At 48.4% G+C, this 27,798-nt stretch overlaps 1 protein-coding gene across 2 annotated transcripts in view; it reads right to left on the minus strand.

The window, feature by feature from the left end:
- Positions 1 to 27,798, minus strand: part of LOC138295407 (fucolectin-like) — a 105,227-nt gene that overhangs the window by 72,969 nt on the left and 4,460 nt on the right. For both annotated transcript variants that reach the window (XM_069233679.1, XM_069233678.1), the window contains exon 3: positions 27,476 to 27,543. In XM_069233679.1, the coding sequence (XP_069089780.1) occupies positions 27,476 to 27,542 (67 nt within the window). In that variant the 5' untranslated portion in view covers position 27,543. The remainder of the gene's footprint in view (positions 1 to 27,475; positions 27,544 to 27,798) is intronic.

The raw sequence follows: 27,798 nt of genomic DNA on the forward strand, positions 1-27,798 counted from the left end.
CGATCCTTGGCAGAAGTTGAACAGGGAGATGCAGAGGAACTCTGGTGAGCTCTTGCATTCGTTATCTGAAGAGAAGCCCACAGGAGCGACCCTAAATAGCCCTCAGAGGAGGATTGGCCACCTAGTGGGGTAAGCACCTATCAGGAGGGGTCTCTGACATCACCTGCTGGCACTGGCCACTCAGAGGCCTCCATTGTGCCCTCACACCTCTACATTCAAGATGGTAGAGGTCTGGGACACACTGGAGAGGCTCTGGGCACCACCCCTGGGGTGGTGATGGACAGGGGAGTGGTCACTCCCCTTTCCTTTGTCCAGTTTCATGCCAGAGCAGGGGCTGGGGGATCCCTGAACTGGTGTAGACTGGTTTATGCAAGGAGGGCACCATCTGTGCCCTTCAAAGCATTCCCAGAGGCTACGAGAGGCTACTCCTCTCAGGCCCTTAACACCTATTTCCAAAGGGAGAGGGTGTAACACCCTCTCTCAGAGGAAATCCTTTGTTCTGCCTTTCTGGGACTGGGCTGCCCAGACCCCAGGAGGGCAGAAGCCTGTCTGTGGGTTGGCAGTGGTGGTAGCTGCAGTGAAAACCCCAGAGAGCTAGTTTGGCAGTACCCGTGGTCCATGTTGGAGCACCGGGGATGCATGGGATTGACACCCCAATACCAGATTTGGCGTGGGGGGACAATTCCATGATCTTATGTTCCCCCAAGTCTCCCGATAAAAATGGTACCTCACTTGTGTGGGTAGGCCTAGCGCCCGCGACAGGAAATGCCCCAAAACACAACGTGGACACATCACATTTTCCCAAAGAAAACAGAGGATTTTTTTGCAAAGTGCCTACCTGTTGATTTTGGCCTCTAGCTCAGCTGGCACCTAGGGAAACCTACCAAACCTGTGCATTTTTTAAAACTAGAGACCTAGGGGAATGCAAGATGGGGTAACTTGTGGGGCTCTCACCAGGTTCTGTTACCCAGAATCCTTTGCAAACCTCAAAATTTGGCAAACAAAACACTTTTTCCTCACATTTCGGTGACAGAAAGTTGTGGAATCTAAGAGGAGCCACAAATTTCCTTCCACCCAGCGTTCCCCCAAGTCTCCGAATAAAAATGGTACCTCACTTGTGTGGGTAGGCCTTATGCTCGCAACTGGAAATGCCCCAAAACACTATCCGGACACATCAAAATTATCAAATAGAAAACAACCTGTTTTTGCAGGTGGGCGCACCTGCGTTTTTGGTCCTGGGCTCAGCAGCCATCTAGGGAAACCTACCGAACCCAGACATTTCTTAAAACTAGACACTTGAGGGAGTCCAGGGAGGTGTGACTTGCGTGGATCCCCCAATGCTTTCTTACCCAGAATCCTGAGCAAACCTCAAATTTAGCTAAAAAATCTTCCCACATGGTGTGGATCACCGCACCAGGACAAATTTCCTACCACCCAACGTTCCCCTCAGTCTCCCGGTAAAAATTATACCTCACTTGTGTAGGTGGGCCAAGTGTTTGTGACAGGGAAGAGCCAAAAACACATCGCAATAAGGGGGAACCAAAGTGGGTTCAAAAGGGCAGTTTGAAAAAAAAAAAAATTTTAGGCTGACAAGTGCAGCACAAATTTTATCGGTATAGATGAGACAATGCTGGGTGGTAAGAATTTTGTGGATTCCTGCAGATTCCGGAAGGTTCCATCAGAAAAATGTGGGAAAAATGTGTGCTTTCCAGCAAAGTTGCAGGTTTACAGGGCATTGCGGTTAAGGAAACAGTGCGGGGTGCATGTGAAGCACACCACCCTGGAATCAACTAGATGTTTAGTTTTCAGATGTGTCTAGGTCTTGTGGATTTTGCTACATAGCAGCGTCCCAAAGTAAAAAAAAGTGCAGCCCTCACCATTCCAAGTGTGACGATTTTGAGAGTTACCAAGCTCTCATGGCCCAAATGTAAAACAAAAACGAAAAATATTCAAATGCCCTCTTGCTTGCCATGGGATAAGATGTTTTAGTGTGCGGGGGAGAGCTGAAAGACTGTTAGCCCCTTCAGTTCAGGTGGGGGCATAACCAGGCCCATACTGGTTGGTAACCACCACCCCACTATTTTCTTTTATTTTTTTTATTCCCTGGCATCTAGTAGACTTTCTGTCCCCCCGGGGTGTGGATTGGGGGTAATTGCCCATTCTGCTCACTGGTGGGCATAATAACTTTGGCCCCATTTATTTGGGGTGGGGTTATGGCCATACCCCCAACCTCTTATTTTGAAATTTTGAAATGGTGTCTGGAGGTTTCTGCACTCCTGGGGGCAGATCTGCCTAATTATATAATAATAATAATTCCCCCCCCCGGGAGCAACCCTTGCCTAAGAGGGTCGCTCCCCAAACATAAAAAAAACAAAAAAAAAACCAATAAATAAAATTATCCCTGGTGTCTAGTGGATTTCTGCCCCCCCGGGCCTAATCATATCAGGCTGATCTGCCCCCGGGGGCAGAAATGGCCTAGAAATAATTTGCCCCCCCCTGGGAAGCGGCCCTTGCCCAAGGGGCCGCTTCCCTTATTGAAATACAAACAAACAAAAAAAATCCCAGGTGGCTGGTGGGTATTCGCATCGCGATCGGGCAGCAGAAATGCTCAGAGAGACATGAAAGGAGAGGAAAGACCTCTCTGCCCCCTCCACGTGATCAGAGGAGAAATGCTTTTGCATTTCTCCTTCAACGCCCCGGGGGGGTCAGAGGGGTCGGGGTGGAAGGGGAAGCGATTCCCCTTCCATCTTTGGGGGCCCATAGCAGGACGAGCTGGTCTCGTCCTCGTCACCAGGCAACCGTTGCCGAGGGCGAGACCAGCTCATCCTGGGCACCCTAGGTGTTAAAAACCGATGTCAAGCAAAAACTCACAACGCTTGAGCAATTTGATTAGTCTATAATTAGTGCTGGTGTCGCAATTTATTGAACTCTTCCTGATGAAATCTGGCTTGCTTTTTCATAAACAATTATTTCACCTGCAACTTTGTTAGCACCTCTACAATCTCTGGATTATAAAAAGCTCAGGTGAGCCTAGATCTAAAAAGCTATGTTTAAGATAATTCATCCAGGGAATTGTGGCATTGTCCAAGGAAACACAGTCTGCCAAAAATTCCCTCGAAAAATGGGCTTCCAGATTTCCCCAAATCCTTATCCAGAGAAGTAAGGGCTCAAATTTAATTCTATCCACCATGGGATCCAGACGTACGTCAGAATATCACCTAAAAGATGGCGTGGATTGAGGGACAGCTAAAACTCTACACAGAAATTTATTTTCAACCTGCTGTAGTTGGTTAGCACCCTTGAACCCCCAACACCAGCACCATATACCACCAAAGATAAACACTTGTTTTTGTAATTATTGACCAACTCTTGTATAGGTTTATGCCCAAGTTGTCGTGCAAACTGAATACTGATTCTACAGCTCATTGGCATTGGATGACCCTGGTATTGAATAAGCTATTCCAAATTAAATTTGAGTTGGGGGAAAACCTAAATAGATAAAAGTTCTTACTTCAAGTATTTCTGTCCCTGGGGGAACATGGCTTGTAGCCAATGGAGCAGGACATGGATTGAGGGGCTTCTGGCCGCCATCCGCCATCTAGAGGTATCCTGCCCTCCAGATGCTACATTTGGCCCTTTTACTCGATGTGTGGGGACACTGACATGTTGGAGTCTGTCAGCCAACGCCATAAACCTAACAGTTGCCAGGGGTTCCTATATTTCATCATGATCAGTGGGCACAACAACTACGCCCAAAATGGCAGCTTCCCTGCCTCGCAGGCTGTGACATAGAGATGAGGCACCTGATGTATGCTGCCCTTGCTGGAGACACCTGCTGGCCTGTGGGGGGGTGCTTTTCTGCGGGTAGCGCTGCTATCCTGCTGCGCTTGCCCCACGCACAACCTAGCCGAGACCGGAGTGGCGACTGGTGACTACTTGAATATGAGGCCTGCAGTGGTGCATCGGCGGAACCCGGTAGGCTGCAGTCTGGAACCTGTGGACTTGGGAGATTGGAAACCAATCTGCGGGGGCACCTAGGGATTGCTTCTTCCCCCAGTATTGCGACCTCTCCACCAGCCTGAGAAGATTCCCATCCCAGAGGCCCTGCTCCCCCAAATAAATTGCTGAAGCTGAAATTACGAGGGCGGAGGCCTGGAGCTTACTTGCTGGTACACTAGCACTTCCCTTGCTGCCAGGGCTAGGGCCAACAGGCCTAGTGTGTCTTTATGAGCCTGCTGCTGGGGGAGATTGGGGCTCTGCAAAGTGACACTGAAGGACATTGTGCCTTGTGGGTGACCCACCTGGGGACTGCAGAGAGGCCCGAAGGACCTTGATAATGCCCTAGGACTGTAATTGGTGCCCTTCCTCTCCAAATATAACTCCTCAATAACCCGGGAGAGCACCATTGGGGATTGGTACAGATTGAGGCACGCTGCTGGAGGGCACTTCCCTTCAGTGCTCTAATGCCACACATGCTAAGGGTCTCAGACTAATTGGGCTTGAAGTGACTGGACAGTCCTGTTCCGCCCTACTTTTCTGATGCTGGTGCCAGCCTACTACAAGGCGGCATGGAATGAACGGGGAACCCATGCTTGCCACGTCTTCCCACTCATTTATTTTTGCCACTCTGACTAAAGTACCAGACCTCCAGGTTGGCATCCTCGACTGCTCCTGCGTTGGCTCTTGGTTGGACTGGAAGTAGAATTCTGGCTATCTTGGACGTGGAGCCCGACCTTCGTCACATATGCGACTTCTGCTTACACTAACTCATCAGACATTACCCGGTGCACCAAAGCTATAGACACCACTGCTGCTGGAATCTCTCTCCTCTTTGCCTACTGTGCGTTCTGTCCGTTGCTAACCCTGAGCTGACATGCCCTGTACCCTTGCTAGAAAGAAGGGCGCTACCTTTGAAATGGGTGTCTGCACCATGGGTAAGTCCACCAAGAGGAAGAAGGCAGTTAGGCCTTGTGCCTTCCCGGGACTGGGGTCACAGGAGGAGGCCAGACCTGCTCTTGACTTGGAGACCCCAAGAGGAGGCTATCCGGGACCTACCCTGACCACCATCTTATAGGCCATCACTGCCTCCAGGAGGCACTCAAACTCAAGATAGACACTGTGGTGACTTCTACATCGCAGCCCGTGACTTGGGTTACCTCCCACCAATCACATGCAAAGCCCTGGTCATCCCTCTCCTGAAACCTGGTCACCCTCCCACTGATGTCCGGGCTTACAGTCCTTCGTCCATGCTAAAGATTCTCTGTTGAATACTGGCAGCCCGACGTCTACCCCACATGACCACCTTGATACATTCCGATCAAGCAGGATTTATTCCCAGACTGTGATGGCAATAAATATAGAAAAGGTTTTTGATAGCCCTGGGTTTACACAATTGACTAAACTCCTCTACTCAGGTCCTACTGCCGGGTTCGCACTGGTCGTATAATATCCGACTCTTACACAGTGGGAGGGGGACCTAGGAAGGGCTGCCAACTCACCCCATTGCTATTCACCATAGTGGAAGAACCGCTGGCCTGCAGTGCACGATAGTGTAGGTTTATATCATGGATTGGAGGCCCGGGGATAATCTCATTATGCAGCACTTTATGCTGATGATATGTTGTTGTTCCCCAGAGATCTGGGACAAGACTTGCCTGGAGCAGTAGACCTGTTGGGGCGCTTTAGTGCAGTGTTTGGCTTGCACATTAATTGTCAGAAATCCCAGATATTCCCACTTGGCAGGGATACCCCCGGTCAAGGATCTATATGGCCTCACCTGGAATGCAGATTGCCAGATATATCTAGGAGTTAAGGTATATTTCGATCATCAAGACCTACTAGATGGTAACATGGTAGCGGCAATCTGAGCACTTAGATCGAGTCTCCGCGTCTGGTATCATTACCCCTATCTGTTGCTTGTAGAATAGCAGTAGCCAAAATGGTGGCGCTCTGCAGCTGCTTTATTTGCTCTAAGCACTTCCCCTACTTGTCCCTCGCCGCCTGTTTCAGGACCTGGACTCCCTACTATTGGAGCTTATCTGGGGGGGAGGCAGACGCAGAGTGGCACTGGCTAAGCTGCAGCACCCTGAAACCGAGAGAGGGATGGCGGTCCCAGATCTAGAAGTGTATTATTTGGCAGCACAGTTCCAATGGTTTAACCCATGGCTTCATAGTAGAATGCACCTAGACAGGGGGTTGAAGGATCACTGCCGGATCGGAAAGACCTTGTGCTGGACCTCCTGTCTCCCTGGAGCTGCCTACCCACTGCTTCCAAGGAACTCCTGGTGACACAGCTTACCTGGCGATGCTGTTTGCAGCACACTCATACCTGAACACCTTACTCACCAGACTTCACACTGCTGGAGCTGGTGGCTTGTGAGGGAGCACTTGGAAGAATAGTGTGGTACGTTGTCTATGGAGTAACCTGAATGGGAGACCTATAACGGGATGGAGAAGTACTCCCCTTCAAGGACCTGGCTATGGAATTTGACATTCCTGATGTCCACTTTTTACTATACCTGGCAAAAGTGACTTTGAGAAGAGATCACTGGAGTACTGGGGAATCAGAACCTGTGGCACACTATAGCTGTCAGCTGCTCTGTACCACAATGGGTCGGATCAAAGCAGCCACCTGCTTGTACCGAGGCATATGTACGAAGTGGTATATTTACACCCCCACGGCGCAAGGCAGTGCAGGAAGTGCCTTGCTCTGCTGCCCTGCACCACTGGGAAAGGACAGAAATGTGCGGTACCCACAAGATACGGTGCATTTCTGCCCTCTTCCCCAGCTCTGGCGCACAAATGGCTTTCATGCGCCAACACTGTGGTGCAAGGATGCCTGCATTGCGGGGATGATTGTTTTAGTGTAGGAAGGGACACCTTCCTGCACAAAAATAATCAATGGAGGCTTTTCCCTCCTTCTGTGTGCTTCCCTTGCACCATCCTAGCGAGATAGAGGCCTTTCACACATTCCCAGGTTGATGATTTCTTTTAAATCTGGGAATGTGTCAAATGTCATGAGTGTTAGGTGGGAACACCTACTATAATGCCCATGATAAGATGTATACACATGAATATCCTAAAAGAAGCATGTGGCTTCACTTCCAATGTCCTATATCTATACAGGCTAAAAAGAAATTACATTGAAAATTTGCCTCCTAGTTGAAATGACCGTGTTTTAACAATTTATGGGCCTATACTCATGGAAAATGATTTGCTGAGATTATTTTAAGATTCAGCCCCCCAGCACATAAAATAATAAAGGCATCTATAAGGAGTTGTAGACCATTTACCGTTCATGAGATTAAAACTGCATCATCTTCAGAGAGTAAAACTGGTATTGCACAAGACTTCATTTTAGGTAGGTCTTTCTCTATATTGCACAAGTGCTGTTCTAGGCTATTCCTTGACGAACCCCTAATGAGGATTTAATTATAGGGGAAAGTTCACCATCTGTTCCATATCTGATCCTTGCCACGGTGTCCCAATGCATCCTTTGAAGGAAACCAATCAGAGCCTGATCAATCCCCATCCTCGCTATAATAATCCAAAGCTTAACTCTGTTCACCATCTCAAAGACACAGGAGAGGTCCATAAATGCAAGATGAATGGATCCCCTCATGGCTTTAACATATTTGCTCATAATCAGCTGCAGGTTTAGGCACTGTTCCACTGTGCCTACCCCTAGATGAAACCCATACTGCACTCTGGACAGGGTTTGTTTTTCCTCCATCCAAGCTTCCAGTTTGGCTGTCAAAAGCCACCTATTATTTTCAAAGAACTATTCAAGAGGGAAGTTGGGCGATAACAAGACAGAGAATGCCTATCCTCTTTTTCAAAGATGGACAACTACTGCTTTCCTCCAAGATGGAACAAGCTGCCCCTTTATAGTGTCCCTAAAGATATTTGTTAATATTGGAGCTCAGAAGAAAATTGATCTTTATAGAGCTCAAATGGCACTCCATCAGGCCCAGAGGCCTTACCAGGGGAGCTCCGGTTAATAGTGGTAATTACATCCCTGACCTCAATGGTTCGCTAAATTTGGATTATGTCTCAGATGTACAGCCTACTACTTCCCTATTTCCTAGCATGATATCCTTATTGTCTGGGTCAAAATTATTAGTAAAACAGCCCATCTAGGCTTGAACAGATATAACGGGGTCCAATGAGGGCTTCTCATACCCAGACAAGAAAGGTTGATTAACAGCACTGTCCCTCAGTTTAGCTGCCTTTTCTACCCCCCCCCCCCCCATGCTGCCCTTCTGAGCGCAATTTTCACAGGTAACTTGATAAAACTTCCTGGTACACATAGGTGGTCATTACAACCTTGGCGGTCTTTTAACAAGACCGTTGAGGGACCGCCGTGCGGAAGACCGCCAGTAGTGGCGGTTTGCCGCTCGGCGTAATATGACCGTTGGCTGCCCTCTGTCGTTTTTCCGACGGAGAGCCGCCAACAGCCATACTTGCGGGCGGCGAGGAAGTGGAGGTTGCTCCACCTCCACCGCCACGCCAACAGAACACCGCCCAGCTAATCACGTCCTGTGATTCTGCGCGGCGGAGTTCTGTTGGCGGTGTGGTGTCGGCGGAGCTGCCCCCATGGCTCCCGTCCCCTCCCGGCGGATCGACGGAACAGGTAAGTCGATCGTCCGTTAGGGGAGGGGGGTGGTGGGGTGTTGTGTGGGTGCAAGGGGGTGTGCGTCTGTGTATGTAGGGGGGGTGTGAGTGCGTGTATGCTTGCGGCGGTGTTGCGTGTTTTGGGAATTAATGCGTGTATGTCTGTAGGTATGTCTGTGTGGATGTGTGAGTGAATGTGTGAATGTGGGTGTACGTGTCTGACTGCGTGTGTGGATGTTGGCATGTATGTCGGTGTGTGTGCGTGTATGTGTGTTGGTGGTGCCTGCGTGCGTGTCGGGTGTGTATGTGTAAGGTAATGTCGGGGGTCGGGGTGGGGAGGGGGCCCCTGCCACCTTTGGGGGGTGGCAGGGGTGGTGGGGGGTGTAGGGGAGGGAGTCGGGGTGGGGGTGGGGAAGACCCCTATCAGTGCCAAGGAAGGAATTCCCTGGCAATGATAGTGCTTACCGCCATGGATTTCATGGCGGTTCCTACCGCTGGAAATCCACGGCGGTAAGGCGGGTCAAAATACCGGCGGCGGTATTGTCACGCCCGCCGGGCTGGAGACCAGGTCTCCAGCCCAGCGGTCGTCTCCGCCCTGGCGGGCGGAACGGAGAAGCGGCGGATGACCATGACGGTAACCGCCATGGTCATAATACTCAAAAAAAGACCGCCAGCCTGTAGGCGGTCTTACTGCCGCTTTAACACCGCCCGCCAGGGTTGTAATGACCCCCATAATGTCTTCCTTAGAGTGCTGGATTTTTGGACAGTGCTAATTAAAAAGAATTATGAGCCGCTGTACAGGACTGATTAAACCAACCTTGAGGTGGTGACTTTTTAGATACTTTATATAAAGTAAAACCCTCATCTGTAGCAGTCCATAAGGCATTAAAGGCTGCTAGTATGTTCTCTGGGGATTTCATCAAAGGAAGTCAATAATATAATTGCTTGGCTATTATCTTTAAGAAGCTTATGCTAAAATGCCTCCTTATCTATTCTGCCCAATTTTATTCTAATGCCCTTGTTATGTGAAGGTGTACAAGGCAAGTTCTCCTTTTGCCCTGTACCACCTGAAAGGTGTAAATCACGTACCAAAACAAGCACATTTTGGTCACTTACATAGAAAATTATGACAATATAATCCAACAGTAATACAGTTAGATCCAGGGACAATATAATAAACTCAATCTTACCACCAGTATTGGCCCTACTGTAGATAGGAGGTAGGGGTGCTGCATTCTTTGGAAATGCCTAATTAGTGGTCACTAAAACCCTATTCAAGGCCTCCCATATGGGACATGCTGAAAGTGTAGCATACCTGTCCCCTCCAACAATTGTGTTCCACAAATTGATGGTTCGCTATTTTCAAAACGTTGCATACTAAAATCCTGTGCTCAAACTACTAGTGTCTCTTTTGTGTAACCATCTTTAAATTTCATCATCTGTCCTCAAGTTCATCTATTACAGTGGCAACACTTGTGTCAAATATGGTATTATAAAAGTTGGCTAACATAATTTCAAAGGAGTAAGGGATCTGTAACACACCAACTGGAAATACAGTGTAAAACAAATTATTCTGACAGATAGACCAGTTTGGTTTGTTTTACAGAACGAAAGATGGTTAGACCTCCCTTAGCTCTTCCTGCCCAAGGTGGCACAGCTGCACTACACAGGGTTTGAAACTATTACGCTAAATCTCTCAATGGACTAGGTTTCTTGCAAGCACACAATGTCTGTGTCATTAATAACAGGGAACCAGTCAGGATATGATAATTTCGAATCAATGCCAGCAATGTTCCATGAGAGAATCGTAAGCCCTAGTCGATCAGCCACAGTTCACCTTGGTGTGTCCTCAGGATCTCCTAAGCCCAGCACATAATTTCCCTTGGGAAACACCTCACACCCCAAACTCATTACCCCCCCCCCCCTTTTGTGGTACATCAGTTTGGGAACAGTTCTGGGCAACTAAATCAACTGTGGGACAAAGTCAGTCCAAATCTTCCAGGGAGACCAATACTTGAAAAAAAAGTTCAGAGTTCCAAATTAAATGTTGACCTTTCTATTATGGGGAGTGGCATTTTGGGTGGCATTATAAATTAGGAGAACCGAGGGTCTGCAGAAATACTCCAGATGTAACGCTTGAATTGATCCTGGAATTCAATTTTGATTATACAAACAATTGAGGAGTGGATTACCATGTTAAGGAATTTTAAATTAATAATCACAGTCTCCAGTTGCCTCCTTTTTGCCTGGGCCAATCCAGGGGTTTATTTACCAATAGAACCTCAGCTGAGAAATCATAGGGTCTCCCAGAGCTTTTTTCTTAGCCAGTGAATTGTCTTATTTTTGAAACCTGAATAATCTTAATTTGCAGATGATGATAAAGATGGGACATCTTTTAGAACTATTATGTACGGAGTACACTACGGTGGTAATTGCCAAAAAGTATTTTTCATAATCTCAGAGACTCTCTGGCCTTCACCAATACCAGTTATTTAATCCCTGTTATTTTCAAACGGATTTCTCAGCCTGCCCCTTGTGCTCATCTTCGCCTCAACTGGGATGATTTGGCTGGTTTCCCACAAGTTCATCTAATTTGCGTTTTAGATTTTCCAAATTTGGCACAACTGTAGCACAAAAGTCTTTAAACATAGCCTCCAATTTGTCAATCCAGTTTGAATGGGGAGTTGTTATTCAAAATCTTGTAGATCTTTAACAGATAGGACCTTCAAGTTAACAGTTTGTTTCTTTTTGATGGCCATAGAACAACCTTTTTCTCCTTTTTTAATTTCAGGACTAAGGTTGGAGCGACCACAAAGTCACATGTGGGAGTACAACTCCTTTTTTCCTTTTAGATGGGGGGATGTTTAGCTGGCCACCCTCTTTAAATTCACAAATCCCCCTTTCCAGATTTTCCCTCAAAATGAGCTAGCGCTGCATCCTGCGCTTCACCCAATTACTTGCCCAATAGATTGACAGCGGGACTCACAGTTTTTATACTTTGGCATCCTAACGGACTTGAATGAGCCTTATGCACCTTGCATGAGGCTTTCCTGCAGCACAAATTCCACCTTCAACCGAGCCAATCTCTGGGTTGATGGCCCTCATAGCAGTGGTCAGATAATCGATGATAGCCTTAATAGAAGATCGTCTTGCCTGTACTGCAAAGAGAACCAGGCGTATATCGACACCCAAAAAAGATTTCACATGACTATACCTTTCGCCTTCCTCTCAGCCACTGATAGTCAACCAACCAAAAGCGTGGGCCCAGCCCAACCTCATCCAGATGTGGGCAGAGACAGACAGGCTGCCTTTGGCCCGCTCTTGGCCTAGGAAAGCTCCTCTCAGCTGACTCACAGGGCTTTTGGGCAATGTGGTCCTGCCCCAATCTTTGGTGGCTGCTAGCGCGTCCTGTGCCGTGGGCAGGGAAACCACAATATATAGCCCCTCACCTGCATAAATCCACGGCCCCTCCTCCTCTCAGCTGACTCACAGGGCTTGTGGGCAATATAGTCCTGCCCCACTCCTTGGTAGCTGCGGGCACTTCCGCACTGTTGCATTCTGCAGTATGTGACATCTTTTATAAAATATCTATATAGACCTACATAGAGACATCCATCTGAAATAGTGCATTTAAATGTCCTTCAACTGCCCTATCACATTCTAAAAATAAAATAATAATATGTAGAGTGACATTGACATTGTTTTGCACACTGTTGGGAAACCCTTTTTCATCTTCTGACAATATGACACATCAAACAAGATATTGTTCATCACAGTTTCACATTTTTAATGTTTCCATCAGCATTCTATCCCCTTCATTCAGTAATTTGTCATCTTTGTACAGGTGCCCGGGCCAGCATTAAACCTCTTTTTACTTAGCAATGCAAAACACTTCTTTAACTAATATACACACCTGTACCCACATCTCTATATTACTACATTTAGGCCCTCATCACAACATTGGCGGTAAAAGGCGCTTACCGCCGTGCAGAAGACCGCCAACACATCGCCGCAGCCGCGGAATTACGCCACAGCTATTATGACCCACATCTCGGAATCTGCCAAAAGTCAGACACCCACACAAGTCCACCACACCAAAGGTCAGTGATAAACTGGCGAAAACAAAACCTCCACCGTCACACCAACAGAAATACGCCCACACTATCACGACACACAAATCCACGCGGCAGTCATTCAACCGCGGTATTCCATTGGCTCAAAATACACACACTCTTACAAAACACAGCCACATTGGACAATTCAAAATACACCCACCTGATACACATACACACACCACTCCCACACATCCAATACAATATAAAACACACACCCACATCACCCACAAACCCCTACTACCAAAAATTCCGAAACAAGGCCAGAGAGAGACACCACCGGCAAGAACAACAGCATCCACAGGCACACAACACCATCCCCCACACAACTTCCATACACCTCACACAACACACCATTACATATCACCACACTGATCACCACACACTCCAACCCACACATCACCTACACCACCCCATGGCACGGCAAAGACACCCCAGTTTCTCGGAGGAGGAGCTCAGGGTCATGGTGGAGGAAATCGTCCGGGTAGAGCCACAGCTATTTGGATCACAGGTGCAGCACACCTCCATAGCTAGGAAGATGGAGCTATGGCGAAGAATAGTGGACAGGGTCAATGCAGTGGGACAACACCCCAAAATTGGGAGGACATCAGGAAGAGGTGGAACGACCTACGGGGGAAGGTGCGTTTCGTGGTCTCAAGATACCACCTGGTGGTTCAGCGGACTGGCGGCAGACCCCCACCTCCTCCCCCACAACTAACAACATGGGAGGAGCAGGTCTTGGCGATTCTGCATCCTGAGGACCTCGCAGGAGTAGCTGGAGGAATGGACTCTGGTAAGACAAAGCTTTACTATTACATCCCCCACCCTACCTGCATGCTATCACATACCCCCACCCTCACCCCCAGCACCCCAACTCCTCACATATGTCCCAACATCACAACCCACACATCCCAACACCAAGCCCTGCATGCAACAACAAAGCATGGACACCCATCACCAAAGCATGCCCACTGCACATACCCATACACCCCCAAAACCATCATCAAACAAGCTCCCACACAGGAATGCTAGCACTGGGGTACACGGTCACCCACCCATTGCACACCATTACACACACAGATTTAATAAACATCCTTTTATACCCCTGCAGGATCCCTACCCAACGTCACCGGATAAGAGGGTCCACACATGTCCACACCACCAACAGAAGAGGCCCACAGTGATGACAGCACCTCTGTCCAACTGGATCTAGATGACCAGCCCGTACCATCAGGGACCTCTGGACAGTCGGTTCCCCTCACACAGGCACAGGCCACCACAGACCTTCCCCCCTCTGGCAACACCAGCACAGTACCCACCCAGCGGGCCCATACCTCCGTTCCCAGGACACGTCAATCAGCTGTGTGTGCACCACTACAGGGAACCCAGGATAACCCACCACCCCAACAACAAGAGGGACCTGGAGTCAGTGGTTGTGGGCACACGGTCCAGGGGACGGAGGCCCAGGAACACAGGGGAACTGGGACGGCTGCTGTGCGACAGGGGGCGGACAGGCCAAGGGAACCCACTCTCCACAAGGCCCTCTCCTCCATCATGGGAGCCTACCATCACCCCCAGGAGACGATGGCAACGGTACTGGCCAAGTTTCAGGAGACCCAGCGCATGCAGGAGAAACAGTATATGGGCTTAAGGGAGGAACTCAGAACCATCAGCTCCACCCTGGGCACCATCGTAGGGGTGCTGAAGGAAGTACTCAACACCAGGAGGGACACTGTGGCACTACAAGGGGCCCCTGACACTAGCATGGACGATGAACTGCCCACCACCTCCGCCGGCGCTAGTGGACAGGACGCCCCGCCACAGGACCACCACACCAGCACCCCACCCCCTGCAGACGGAGAACCACCCTGCAAACGGTCCCTGAGATCCAGGACAAAGACAGAGCACGATGCCAAGACCCCCGCCAAGAAATGAGACCACCCTGATTGTTATCCTACTGTCCCACTTTGTCACCCTGTCCATAATTAAACTGCCCCAGCTCCACTTCCTATCCCCATATGGGCGATGCACCTGTGAGACTAATTGACTGGACTCTGTCATGGACACTCCTCCGCCATCACCCCTCACCATTTCACTACCCCCTCCAATATTGGGCATTTGAATAACCACACCTAAAGCACAAAATGATCTGGAGTCTGTCTGTGATTTCGAAATAGTGTATTAGCAATTACAGTGACAAAATGTTTTTTAAATAGTAATGTCAAAATACCTATGTCACACAGCTGTAGTCCATGAGGAATCTAAGCAGATGTCTCACAGTGGGACCCACAACTGTGAAATCGTAAGGGAAAGTGACAATTCAGTGACCATACACTAGGTAAAAACGACAGACAGGAGAGAGGTAGTAGTGTCAAAGTACATATAGTAGGCAGGTTTGTATTCCTACCTGTGTCTCACTGGAAATATTGCAGGATCACTGAGTCCCTGTTGTGCATGTCTTCTTCCTCTGCTTCCTCCTCATCACTGTCCACAGGCTCCACAGCTGCAACAACACCGCCATCTGGACCATCCTCCTGCAGAAAAGGCACCTGTCATCGCAAAGCCAAGTTGTGAAGCATAGAGCAGGCCACGATGATCTGGCACACCTTCTTTGGTGAGTAGAATAGGGATCAACCTGTCAAATGGAGGCACCGGAACCTGGCCTTCAGGAGGCCGAAGGTCCGCTCGATCACCCTCCTAGTTTTCCCATGGGCCTCATTGTAGCGTTCCTCTGCCCTGGTCCTGGGATTCCTCACTGGGGTCAGTAGCCATGACAGGTTGGGGTAACCAGAGTCACCTGCAAATGGCGAGGGACAACTGTTAGACACACACTAACCTGGAGGGATAACCCCAGACCCAGACAACCATTCCCACTGACTTGCTTCCAGGTGCTCACCTAATAGCCACACACGGTGCCTCTGGAGTTGACCCATCACATAAGGGATGCTGCTATTCCGCAGGATGTAAGCATCATGCACTGAGCCAGGGAACATGGCATTCACATGGGAGATGTACTGGTCTGCCAAACATACCATCTGTACATTCATAGAATGATAACTCTTCCGGTTGCTGTACACCTGTTCACTCCTGTGGGGGGGGGTGAACCAAAGCCACATGGGTCCCATCAAGGGCACCTATGATGTTGGGGATATGTCCCTGGGCATAGATATCACCTTTCGCTGTAGGCAAATCCTCCACCTGAGGGAAAACGATGTAGCTCCGCATGTGTTTCAGAAGGGCAGACAACACTCTGGACAATACGTTGGAAAACATAGGCTGGGACATCCCTGATGCCATGGCCACAGTTGTTTGAAATGACCCACTTGCAAGGAAATGGAGCACTGACAGCAACTGCACTTGATTGGGGATTCCTGTGGGATGGCGGATTGCTGACATCAGGTCTGGCTCCAACTGGGTACACAGTTCCTGGATTGTGGCACGGTCAAGCCTGTAGGTGATTATCAAATGTCGTGGTACGTGCCCACAGTTTACCCAGAACACCAATCATACACAAAAGGTGGCCTGTATGTGTGTTGAATCTAGGCCTAGGTATGTGTGACGCAGTTGAAAATGAAGCCATGTGGGCCCCTGAAATGGCGGCTGCCTGACCTCTAAAGTGGGACAATGGGATGTGAGGTAACTGCGCTGGCGTTGTACACCGTCGCGGTAGGCGGTCGAAGACTGCGACGCAATGCTGCATTGGTTAACATTGGACCCTATGGGTCCCAGGAGCCAATGACGATGTACGCCGGCAGTGACGGTACGCACCGCCGCGGACGTGACCGCCATTTTCTATCTGTTCAATCACTCAATACCTGATCTTCGACAGGAGAGGACCTACACTGCAAGTGCTGCTGTGACCTTGGTCTGGAAGAGACAATTGCTCGTGCGTCTGGGGAAAGGGCCCCTGCCTACACATCAGATGAGTTGGAGAAGCTTGTGGATGGGGTCCTCCCCCAGTACACGCTACTCTACGGTCCTCCAGACAAACAGGTAAGTACACAGGGAGCATGTTGTATGGGCTATGTCTGTGTGGAGAGGGCTGGATGTAAGAAGGAAGGGGGCAGAGTGCTGCGTGCATGAAAGACGGTGAATGCATGTGCCACATGGCAAAGGTAGGGATGGGGGCCAATCACTTTGACGGTGCAGTTGGTAATGACTTCTCTTCTTCCCCTGTACATTTCATGTAGGTCAGCGCCCACCAGAAGAAAGATATTTGGCGTGCCATCGCCAAGGACGTCCCCAACCCTGGGGGTCTACCACAGACGGAGCACCCACTGCCGGAGAAGATGGGAGGACATTCGCCACTGGAGCAAGAAGACGGCGGAGGCTCAGCTGGGGATGGCCTCCCAACGTGGGAGGGGTGCCCGTCGCACCATGACGCCCCTGATGTTCAGGATCCTGGCGGTGGCCTACCCGGAGTTGGATGGGCGCTTGAAGGCATCACAGCAGACACAAGGGGGTGAGTACACTCTCATTCTGCTGACTTTGCGCACAGTGGAGGTGTCTGGGTGGGGGAGGTGGGCTGTGGGTTTCCCTAGGCCAGGGCGAGTTCCGTAGGCAAGGCCCCTCCGTAAGGCAGGCCATGTGGCACCCCACCCCACCTCTGCAGAGTGCCAAGTACAGCTATTCATGCCCCTGTGTCATCTATGTGTGCAGATGTTGTCCATAGCCTTGTAGGCCATTTTCCAGGAATTAAACAGTGGAGCCCAAGAGTGCCGCGTAGTGCAGGGGGCTTCTGTGTCTGTTGTGTCCGCCAACGGTAGTGGTAGTCCATGCACTCAACATGCCTTTCTTCTGTCGTCCCCCCCCCTTTTTGTGGTCTCCCTGTTCTTGTGTGCATTAGCATCATCAGGCGGCGGAGCAGTGGCACCGGAGCACGAGGGAGCTGCATCCCACATGGCCCTGGTGGGCGAGACTACAGACTCAGAATTCACCAGTGGGACAGAAGGCGTGATTATGTTTGCCTGAGCTTCCCTTGTGTGTTGAGGTGTGTGCAGGCTGGTCTGATGTTGTGCTTGGGATAGGCAGAGGTACAGGGGATTGGGTCTGGTTGGAGGAAGTTGGAGGGGGAGGTTAGAGACGGGGACAATGGCTGCCATCAGTGCTGAGGCCAGAGTTTGAAAAGCTTGGTGAAGGGCCGCCTGACCAGAATGAATGCCCTCCAGGAATGCATTAGTTTGTTGCAACTGCCTTTCTACACCCTGGATGGCATTCAAAATAGTAGACTGCCCAACAGTGAGGGACCTGAGGAGGTCAATGGCCTCCTCACTGAGGGCAGCAGGGGTGACTGGGGCAGGGCCTGAGGTGCCTGGGGCGAAGGTGATGCCCACCCTCCTGGGTGAGCGGGCATGGGGCGAAGGCTGAGGGGCTGCTGGGAGGGCGGTGCTGGTAGGGGGGGTGGCGGCTGTAGCTGTAGATGCGGGGGCAGAGATGTTGCCACCACCACAAGGGAGCTCCCATCAGAGGAAGAGTCCGTGTCACTGGTGTCAGCTCCTGTCCCCGCAGTGGAGCTCCCCGACGTGCAGTCACCACCCCCGCTACCATTCACACGTTCCCTGTGTCCTCTCCCAGTGTGTCTGTGACGCCCCCTCCCACGATACACAAACGCAGGCACACACCCACCCAACAGCCATCCACCTCACGACAGCCTCCAGCGCATGCACCTTCACCCAAAGTCAGCAAATGAACACCTCCTACAACCACCACCTCTTCCTCCACTCCCAAACCCCCTCCAGCTACACGTCCCAGTGTGTCCCAAAAACTTTTCCCATCCACCCTTGACCTTTTCTCCCACACCTCCCCCACCCCATCCATCTCATAGGTCCCGAAGTAGCACCTCAGCCAAAACATCTCCGGGACCAGTGGTGCCTGTAGTCACCGGTATGTGGAGTGCACCGGCCACAAGGACAGCCAGTGTGGCACGGAGCCACAGCACAGACAGTCCCCCACCTGTGAAGCATCAGAAGTTGGCCAGTGCCCGGCGGGAGAGGGGTAAACTCCAGCCACCAAAGCCGCTCCCAGGGGTCCCGGTGGGAGTGTGGAGTCAGCTGTGACACCTTCCAAGGTGGGGAAGGGCCACAAGAAACCCGGCAAGTCTGGGGAGAGCTGCACGTCGGAGAAGACCGCCATCATCCCCGCTGCCCAGGAGGCCACCGCCAGCCCCAGTCCAGCTGCCCAGGAGGCCACCGCCAGCCCAGCTGCCCAGGAGGCCCCCGCCAGCCCCAGCACAGCTGCCCAGGAGGCCACCGCCAGCACCAGCCCCGCTGGGCCATGAAGGACCACCAGCAAAAGCCCCGCTGGGCCATGAAGGACCGCCAGCAAAAGCCCCGCTGGTCCATGAAGGACCGCCATCTCAAGCACCGCTCAACAGGGCACCGCCAACTCAAGCACCACTGAACAGGGCACCGCCAACTCAAGCACCGCTAGCCCATGAGCGGCAGGGGCACTGACACAACTGGGTCCGTCACGGGGTGAGTGATGCACTCTGGGCACCAGTCCCCCTCCAGAACCAGTGGAGACTGTCATCCACTACCTCTGTCCTTCACAGGATGAAGCACTCTGGGCACCATGCCCCCTCCAGAACCAGTGGAGACTGTCATCCACTTGAGAGACTGTGGCTTTGCACTCCCCAGGATTGTACAGTGGGCAACCCACCCACTGTAGAGACTTGAGAGACTGTGGCTTTGCACTCCCCAGGATTGTACAGTGGGCAAACCACCCACCTGGGAGACTTGAGATACAGTGGCTTTGCACTCCCCAGGATTGTACAGTGGGCAACCCACCCACTGCAGAGACGTGTGAGACTGTGGCTTTGCACTCCCCAGGATTGTACAGTGGGCAAACCACCCACTGTAGAGACTTGAGAGACTGTGGCTTTGCACTCCCCAGGATTGTACAGTGGGCAAACCACCCACCTGGGAGACTTGAGAGACAGTGGCTTTGCACTCCCCAGGATTGTACAGTGGGCAACCCACCCACTGCAGAGACGTGTGAGACTGTGGCTTTGCACTCCCCAGGATTGTACAGTGGGCAATCCACCCACTGTAGAGACTTGAGAGACTGTGGCTTTGCACTACCCAGGACAGTACAGTGGGCATGTGGCCCCCTCGTGGATTTGGCGTCGTGTACTCAACCGGCTGAGGTGCCCCCCCTTTCCCTCCCCCTGAGGTGCCTGTTTTCTTGCTGTCTGAGGCCCCTGCAGTGTTCTCTCCGTCATGGTCGGGGATCTTGTGTGGTCCCAGTGTTCCACGGACTTTCTTTGTGCAGTACCAGGACTACTATGCCTGGTATATAGTTTGTACATGGTGTATATATATATATATATATTTCTGCCTGCTTGTTTGTAATATATTCCGATGATTACACTCATTTTCTTTGGTCTTTGCATATTTCCGGGGGGGTTTGGGGGGTGTAACTGTGATGTATTTATATGCATTAGTGTGTGTGTTGTAGTGGGTGAGGGTGGGGGTGTTGCGTGTGTGTGTCCCTGTTTTTTCCCTCCCCCCTCCCCTGTGTCTTAGGTGCAGTACTCACCGTGGTCTTCACCACCGGCGTTCGTGCTCCTGGTAAAGGAGCAGGAAGACTATCGCAGGTAGGATTTGGAGTTCCGGTTCCATGGTGTCCTCGTTCCTCGTGGAGTGTGTAGAGGTGAGCGTTTTCCCTTCGAAATTCCTGTTTCCGCCGTGTTTTTATCCGCGTTGAATCCGCCCCGGAAAAGGTGGCGGATTGGCCTGTCATAATAGTGTGGGGGGTACATTGTCTCCTGCCTGTCTGTTGGCGGTGTCCTCCGCGCTATTTGTTTGTACCGCTGTGGCCGTCTGAGTGTTAAAGTGGCTGTCTTTGTTGGCGGTTTCCGCCACGGTCGTAATTGCAATTTTTTGACCGCCGGCCTGTTGGCGGTTTTACCGCCGCTTTAACACCGTCCACCAGGGTTGTAATGACCACCTTAGTCTTTAGTATTTTGTTCCATTATTCTTCCATATAAAAATACAGCAGTGTGTTAGACATTACCATCTTCTCAAAAGGCCATATGTCCTTTGAACGCCACACTCCCCTGCTTCACACAACCCTCTTACCTGTCTATCAGCAATATCTTGTGCCCACCCTCTCAGTGCCCTCTCAGTACCTGAGTCGAGTTCACCCTTCATCTGCTGCAACATAGCAGTGCTCCCCACCATTGGCCATGACCTCCTATCTCTTCTAATTCCAAAGTATTGGGCCAACACATACAGCATCTACAACATCTTGGGACAAATCTGCCCCGTTATCCTCACACAAAATATTGACAAACTGAACCATAGAGTTTTGCAATGTTCTAGAACATTTAGCTTTGTGCTGGGCATCTTAGATTAATTTCTCATTTCCAAGAAAAGGCCAAACTCTTTGCAGCCACAGATCCATCAAGGACACCTGAGCTGTGCTACACAGTTAAAGCACCACGTGTTTGGCTGCTAATAATAGGTTCTAGATTCAGTGTCGTAAATCTCAAGGGGAGGGGCAGACAGGGGGAAGGGATTGAGGGGGGAGAATAAAAATATAATTTTTAAAAACCTTACCTCTTCGCATTGTGCCGTCTCCTGCTGCCTCACTCGTTGCTCCTCTTCTTCTGGTGTCCGAGCATTCACTGCTACACCAGCACAGGCTCCCCAGCAATCCTGGCACTGCTTTCATGCTAAACCTAGCATGAAAGCAGCAGCAGTATTGGTCTAAGTGGCTTGGACTGCCTCTCAGACACAGCCTTTGGGTCTTTGCAGTTTCACCAGCCCGGCTATTCAACACACCTGGGCTGGAGAAACCTAAGTCTGCATGTATGTTTGGCTGGCTTGAAACGGCCGGCCAAATACACATGCATACTTAGGTGCACTCTTTTTTCCTCCCACCTCCTGGGGGTCAGTGCATGGGTGGGATGGGAGGGATTTGGGGTGGTGGAATAAAAGTGGAAGTATTTTTTTGTAACAGGGTAAAGCATTGTATGCTTCCCCCGTTAGATTAAAATAATCGGCATGAGACCTGGCCGCTGCCGTTGTACATGGCAATGACTGGTCATCTTCTGATTGGATAAAACTTTAAGGCAGTCATGTTGTTTTGAAGCCACTTTGCCAGTATTCTGGCTTAAGGCCTTAGATATTTACTAGGTTTTATGTATTTTCCCTATCCATTACCACTTTAGAAAAGTGGTAATAGGTCAGGGAAATAATTATAAATTTCTATACATTTAAAAATAATATAACAGAGTACAGCGGTACTAACTAGGAAGTGCCACAATACTTTAAAAAAGAAAAATAAATAAACATCTCAAAAACTGAAAATACACTATGTTTCACACATATAGTGTAGTGCAGTGTATTTAAATTTTTTAACTTATTTAATTCTGTGAAAAAAAAGTGTATGGAGTACTGCAGAAAAACCTAAAACATACCGTACAACTTTAAAGAAAATTAAAAAAACATGTCCTAAAAAGTACAGTACTCACTAGGTACTAGCATAGTACTTCATAAACCTATTTAAAAATATCTCCAAAAATGTACATTTACCTACCTATTAACATTTTGCTAAAGTGGTAATAGGCAAGGAACTACAATACAACATACCTACATGAAATGCCTTGACACAGAACACAGCCAAAGTGTAGTAAAACAATATAGTTTAATTTCTAAAAATAGCCATTACCCAATTATATACAGGCGTTTCATCACCATGTACTACAGTATACCGCAAAGTTACTGTGGTTCAAAATATGCCTACTTATATCAAAATATAACCTAGCTGTATTACAGTATTGCAGTACCCTTGAGTCACACATGGTGATGGATGGGCAATGCACACCATAATCTACATTGCTGCTAAATTTCAGACACATCCGTATGCAACTCCACTGTATTCACCACATTACATATCACACCACACTACAGTATTCCAGTATACGCCACTCCAGCATACACCATTCCACTCTATGCCACTCCACTTAATACCACTCTGCCTGTTGCTAATCCACTACACACTATTCCAATCTATGCCCCTCCACTCTATGCCTCTCCTCTGTACGAGACTCAACTCTATGCTATTACAGTGTCTGCAACTCCATTGTACTCTTCTACTCTCTATGCTATTACACTGTCGCACCTCCACTCTACCAGTCTACCCCGCTCCACTGGATGCTACTCCAGAATATGCTATTCCACTCTACACCATTTTACTGTACCCCACTCCACTCTACGCTGTTCCACTGTATGCAAACTCCACTCTACAACACTCCACTGTACACTATTCCAGTGTATGCCACTCCACTTTACCCTACAACACTCTATGCCAATCCAAAGTATGCCACTGCACTCTACGACACTTCATTCTACCCTATTCCTGTGGATGCCACTCCAATGTATCCCACTTCACTGTATACTAATACGCTGTACCCTACTTCACTGTTCGCAACTCCAGTCTAAATCACTCCACTGTACACCACTCCACTGTACGTTACTTCTCTGTGTTATTACACTCTGCGCCACTAAACTATACAACACTCGACTCTATGCCACTTCCCCAGTGTTAATCGACATCGGTCGTGTTTTCTTGAGGACCACAAGATCCTTCATCATACTCAAATGGGCTTTAGACCCCAACATAGCACTGAGACTGCCCTTCTGGCAGTTGTGGAAGACTAACGACGACGGCTTGATTCAGGGGCTCTGCGGCTATCATCTTATTGGATTTAAGCGTGGTATTTTACGCCGTAGACCACATCACTTTGCTTCAAAGAATTTCTCATGCAGGCATCAAGGAGCTCGCCTTGAAATGGATCTCTTCTTTCCTGGGGGATAGGACCATTCAAGTCCTTGATCATTCCTTTTTTCCAATAGTTTTTCTCGCAGCTGTGGGGTTCCCCAGGGCTCCTCCCTGAGCCCCACCCTGTTCAATATCTATATGTCTCCATTAGCTGAGATTGTAGAACCTTATGGTTTGTCACTAGTGTCCTATACCGATGACACTCAGCTGTTTTTTTCATTCTCCACTAATTCTAGCTCTGATCAGCCCAGTCTAACACCTTGCCTCCAAACAGTAGCCAGATGGCTGGCCGACGGTAAACTCAAATTAAACGAAGACAAAACAGACGTAATGCTAGTGGGGAACTATGTCCTCCATAGGCCCCTTCCCCAGTCTGAAGAACTGGAAGACTTGCCTCTGCCAAAAGAAAATATAAATAGCTTAGGTTTTTGGCTGGACTCCCGTCTTACCATGGACTACCAATCTAAAAAGCTCGAGGCCACTTGTTTCAGTTTATTAAGACTTCTTAGAGAGGTTTTTATGGTACTTTCATAAGCCAAAAGACTCATCACCCAGGCTCTTATAATTTTACGCAGGGATTACGGGAATGTCCTTTATCTGAATTCACCTTGATATGTATTAAAGAGACTGCAGGTGGTGCAGAATGCCGCTGCGCTCTTACTTATGAATATTCCTAGACACCTGTCCACGAAATCCGCTTTAGCCCCCCTCCACAAGCTCCCTGTAGAACAACGGATCAACTTCAAAGCTCTTTGTACTTTGCACAGAACCCTATGCAATAGGGGCCCGGGCTTTCTTAGGCAGATCGCAGCGCCTTATATCCCCCACAGGTCTCTCAGATCTTCGACATCCCCCCTGATTAAGGTCCCTCGGCTCAAGAAAGCGAGGTGGGGGACAGATTCTTGGCATATAAAGCTGCAAATCTCTGGAACTCCCTTCCCTTGGAGCTCCGTAAAGATAGCCAAGAACTCCCTTTCCATAGGAGTTCGAAGACTCTATTGTTCACAGTATAAGCCTCTCCCTTGCAGTCTGTTCTGTCTCTGCTGTAGCTCTGGGAGGCCTTCGGTTAGCCATGCACTTTAGAAATCCTTTAAAATTAAACTTAAACTTAAACTCCCTATGCTGTTATACTGTACGCATATCCACTCTACACAAGTTCACTCTGCGCTATTACACTATACGCCACTTCAGTGTATGCCATTCCACTGAATGCTATTCCTGTATATGCTACTCCACTATACGCTATTGTACTCTATGCCATTCCACTCCGTCACTCAACTGAATGCTATTCCACTGAATGCCATTCCAGTTTATGCCACTCCACACCACTCTGTTCTACACTATTCCATTGGATGCCACTCCACTGTATGCTACTACACTCGACCCCACTCCACCGTATGCCACTACAGTCTCCACCACTCCACTGTACACCACTCCACTGTAGGCTACTCTACAATATGTTATTCCACTCTACCCCCTCCACTGCACGCCACTCCTCTGTACGGTATGTTTAGGTTTCTGGGATCCAGCATTGGTTTTTCACCCATTTCTGTCACTGACTGGAAGGATGCTGAAAGCACAAAAAAACATAAAAATGGGGTATGTCCCCGTAAAATGCCAAAATTGTGTTGAAAACTTTATTTTTCTGATTCACGTCTGCCTGTTCCTGAAAGCTGGGAAGCTGGTGATTTTAGCATTGCAACACCTTTGTTGAGGCCAATTTCAGGGAAAAAAACAAAAACCTTCTTCTGCAGCCCTTTTTTCCATTTTGTTTTTAAAAAACTAAATTTTCACTGTATTTTGGCTAATTTTTGGGTCTCCTTTAAGGGAACCCACAAAGTCTGGGTACCTCTAGATTTCCTAGGATATTGGAAAAAAAGGATGCAAATTTAGCGTGGGTAGCTGATGTGGACAAAAAGTTATGAGGGCCTAAGCGTGCCCTGCCCCAAATAGCCAAAAAAAGGCCTGGCACCTGAGGGGTAAAAGGCCTGGCAGCGAAGGGGGTAATGTTAATTCTAGGTTTATCTTACAAGATTTCATTTTAGCACAATACATTCTGTAGCGGAATTCCCTAGAAAGGCTGATTGGAACTCTACACTCCCAAAGTGTCCATGTGATAATGCTTTGTCTCAAAGCACAGTCCACTTCACACTTTTTTGTCAGTTGTACTTCTACACACGGAAACGCTACTTGGTACCAACTTTGCGCTCCACTAATATTAGACTACATAAGGAAGCTTTAATGTGTTTGCAACAATTATGCAACATGGAACTGTGTGCTGCTGTGGCATATTTTATCCATTATGCGCTGGTGATTAGAAAATAGATATGTGACTCTGTAAAATACCCTGTGATCTGATGTTTTCGTTTTTATAAAGATGTACAGATTATGAGATCTGTTTTAGATATGATATTCCTGCCTACTTTTAAGTTTTTTTGTTCATGTACATTAATTGTCGTTTTTTTAAACTATGTACTTTTATGACCTAATAAGACAAATAAAGTTTGTTGATCATGATAACGATGCAACAGTTTCTACACATTTAAACACTATTAAGCATCTCTTTTGTGATGCGTATTTCAAACAAGTACTCAATACTAAGTTGTCACGGTACGTTAAGGTTAGAACGTCAGTGTAAGTTAATGACAGCTTTGAAAATGTATGCGAAAAAAAGTTACGTACATACTACTAAGGCCCATATTTATGAAAAATGGCACACAGCTGCGCTAGCGCTGTTGTGCATCATTTTTTTAACGCAAGCTAATGCCATTCCCTAACACCATTAGTGCGCCATATTTTAAAAAGACGCATGTTGGCGCTAAAAAATGGTTAGCGTCTCAAAAAAAGACACTAGCCGGTGATGGACGACGTTAAGGGAAATGGCGCTAGTGGGTCAAAAATTACGGTAGGCTGATTAGTGGCAAAATACCTGCCGCGAGTCAGCCTAGCTTCATTTTTTGACACACAAGGAGCCAAAAAAAAGAAGACTCCTTTCTAAGTAAAGACCGGATTCGTTACCACAACCCCAATGCCCACCACAGGGGACCAGTGTCCCAAGGACAACCCCAACAGACCCAGTGCCAGCTAGGGGGCCCCATGTAAGGGACCCCCAGTGGCACACAACACACATACACTTAAACTTACCTGGGATGGGCTCCCTCCTTCAGTACTGTCCCTGTGGTGTGGGTGGTGGTGATGGTGGGGGTTGGGGTGGGCATCTATGTGCCCATTCTGTGGTGTTTCTCCAAAGAAATGGGCCTACCATCACTTTAATGCCTGGTCTGACCAGGCATTAAATTTTGACGCTAATCTGGTTTAGTGCCATTCTTTAGGTCCTCCTCCTAGGTGTGTGTCGTTTTAGCGTCGGGAAGTAAATATGGCACTGGGGGGCTAGCGTCTTTTTTTAGGAAGGGAACGCCTATCTTGCATATCATTGTCGCAATGAGACGGAAGGTGGGTTGGCGCTTCTTAAAAATGGCGCTAACATATATTTTGCCGCAAGATGGGTATAACGTCAAAATATAAATATGGAGTTAAGTTAGCGCCAAAAAAATTATGCTAAGGCAACCATAACTTTCCAAAAATATGGGCCTAAATGTTTCACTGGGGAATGTGAAGGTCATCCTCTTAGCTAAGCCAGCAAATCATGGCATTTTAATTTGAATGAGGACCACTAAATAAACTCCATTACATTATTATATAAATAATACAATCAAGAATAACACAATTGACGATGTTTTATATGATGTTAGGAATTATGCAATGGAACACATTGCATATTAATTATCTTTCTATATGTTAAATAACCACAACATATAAATGGAACACATCATGTCAAGATCTATATTCAAATAGTATATTGTCAAATCTTATTTTACTGTTTTACATTCAGACAGCAATAACTCATCGGTCATTAAATGTACATGTTTGTGAAAATCTAAACTGTCATCTGACAGTAATATTACCTTGGTATCCTGCAGAGCTGCTGAAGAACACAACACAGACAATAAACAATGCAAGGAGCACTTTCATTCTGGAAGAAGAAATAAAGTATGCTTAGCCTAATGTAAAGTATTGAAACTCTTTCAGGAATTGTACGATATACATTTTCTACAAATAGTATAAAATATTTCTGAAGTATAATGAGGTACTGCAACATCATATCATATAAGGCACATTGTAACATTTAATATGGGGAAATTTGCATTTTGTAGCTGGGTACATGTACTTTTTAGAAATTCAAACTAAATATCAATCTTAAATTAAGAAACATAAATTATTATGAAAC

Source organism: Pleurodeles waltl, chromosome 5, assembly GCF_031143425.1.
Source record: "Pleurodeles waltl isolate 20211129_DDA chromosome 5, aPleWal1.hap1.20221129, whole genome shotgun sequence".
Lineage (NCBI taxonomy): Eukaryota > Metazoa > Chordata > Amphibia > Caudata > Salamandridae > Pleurodeles > Pleurodeles waltl.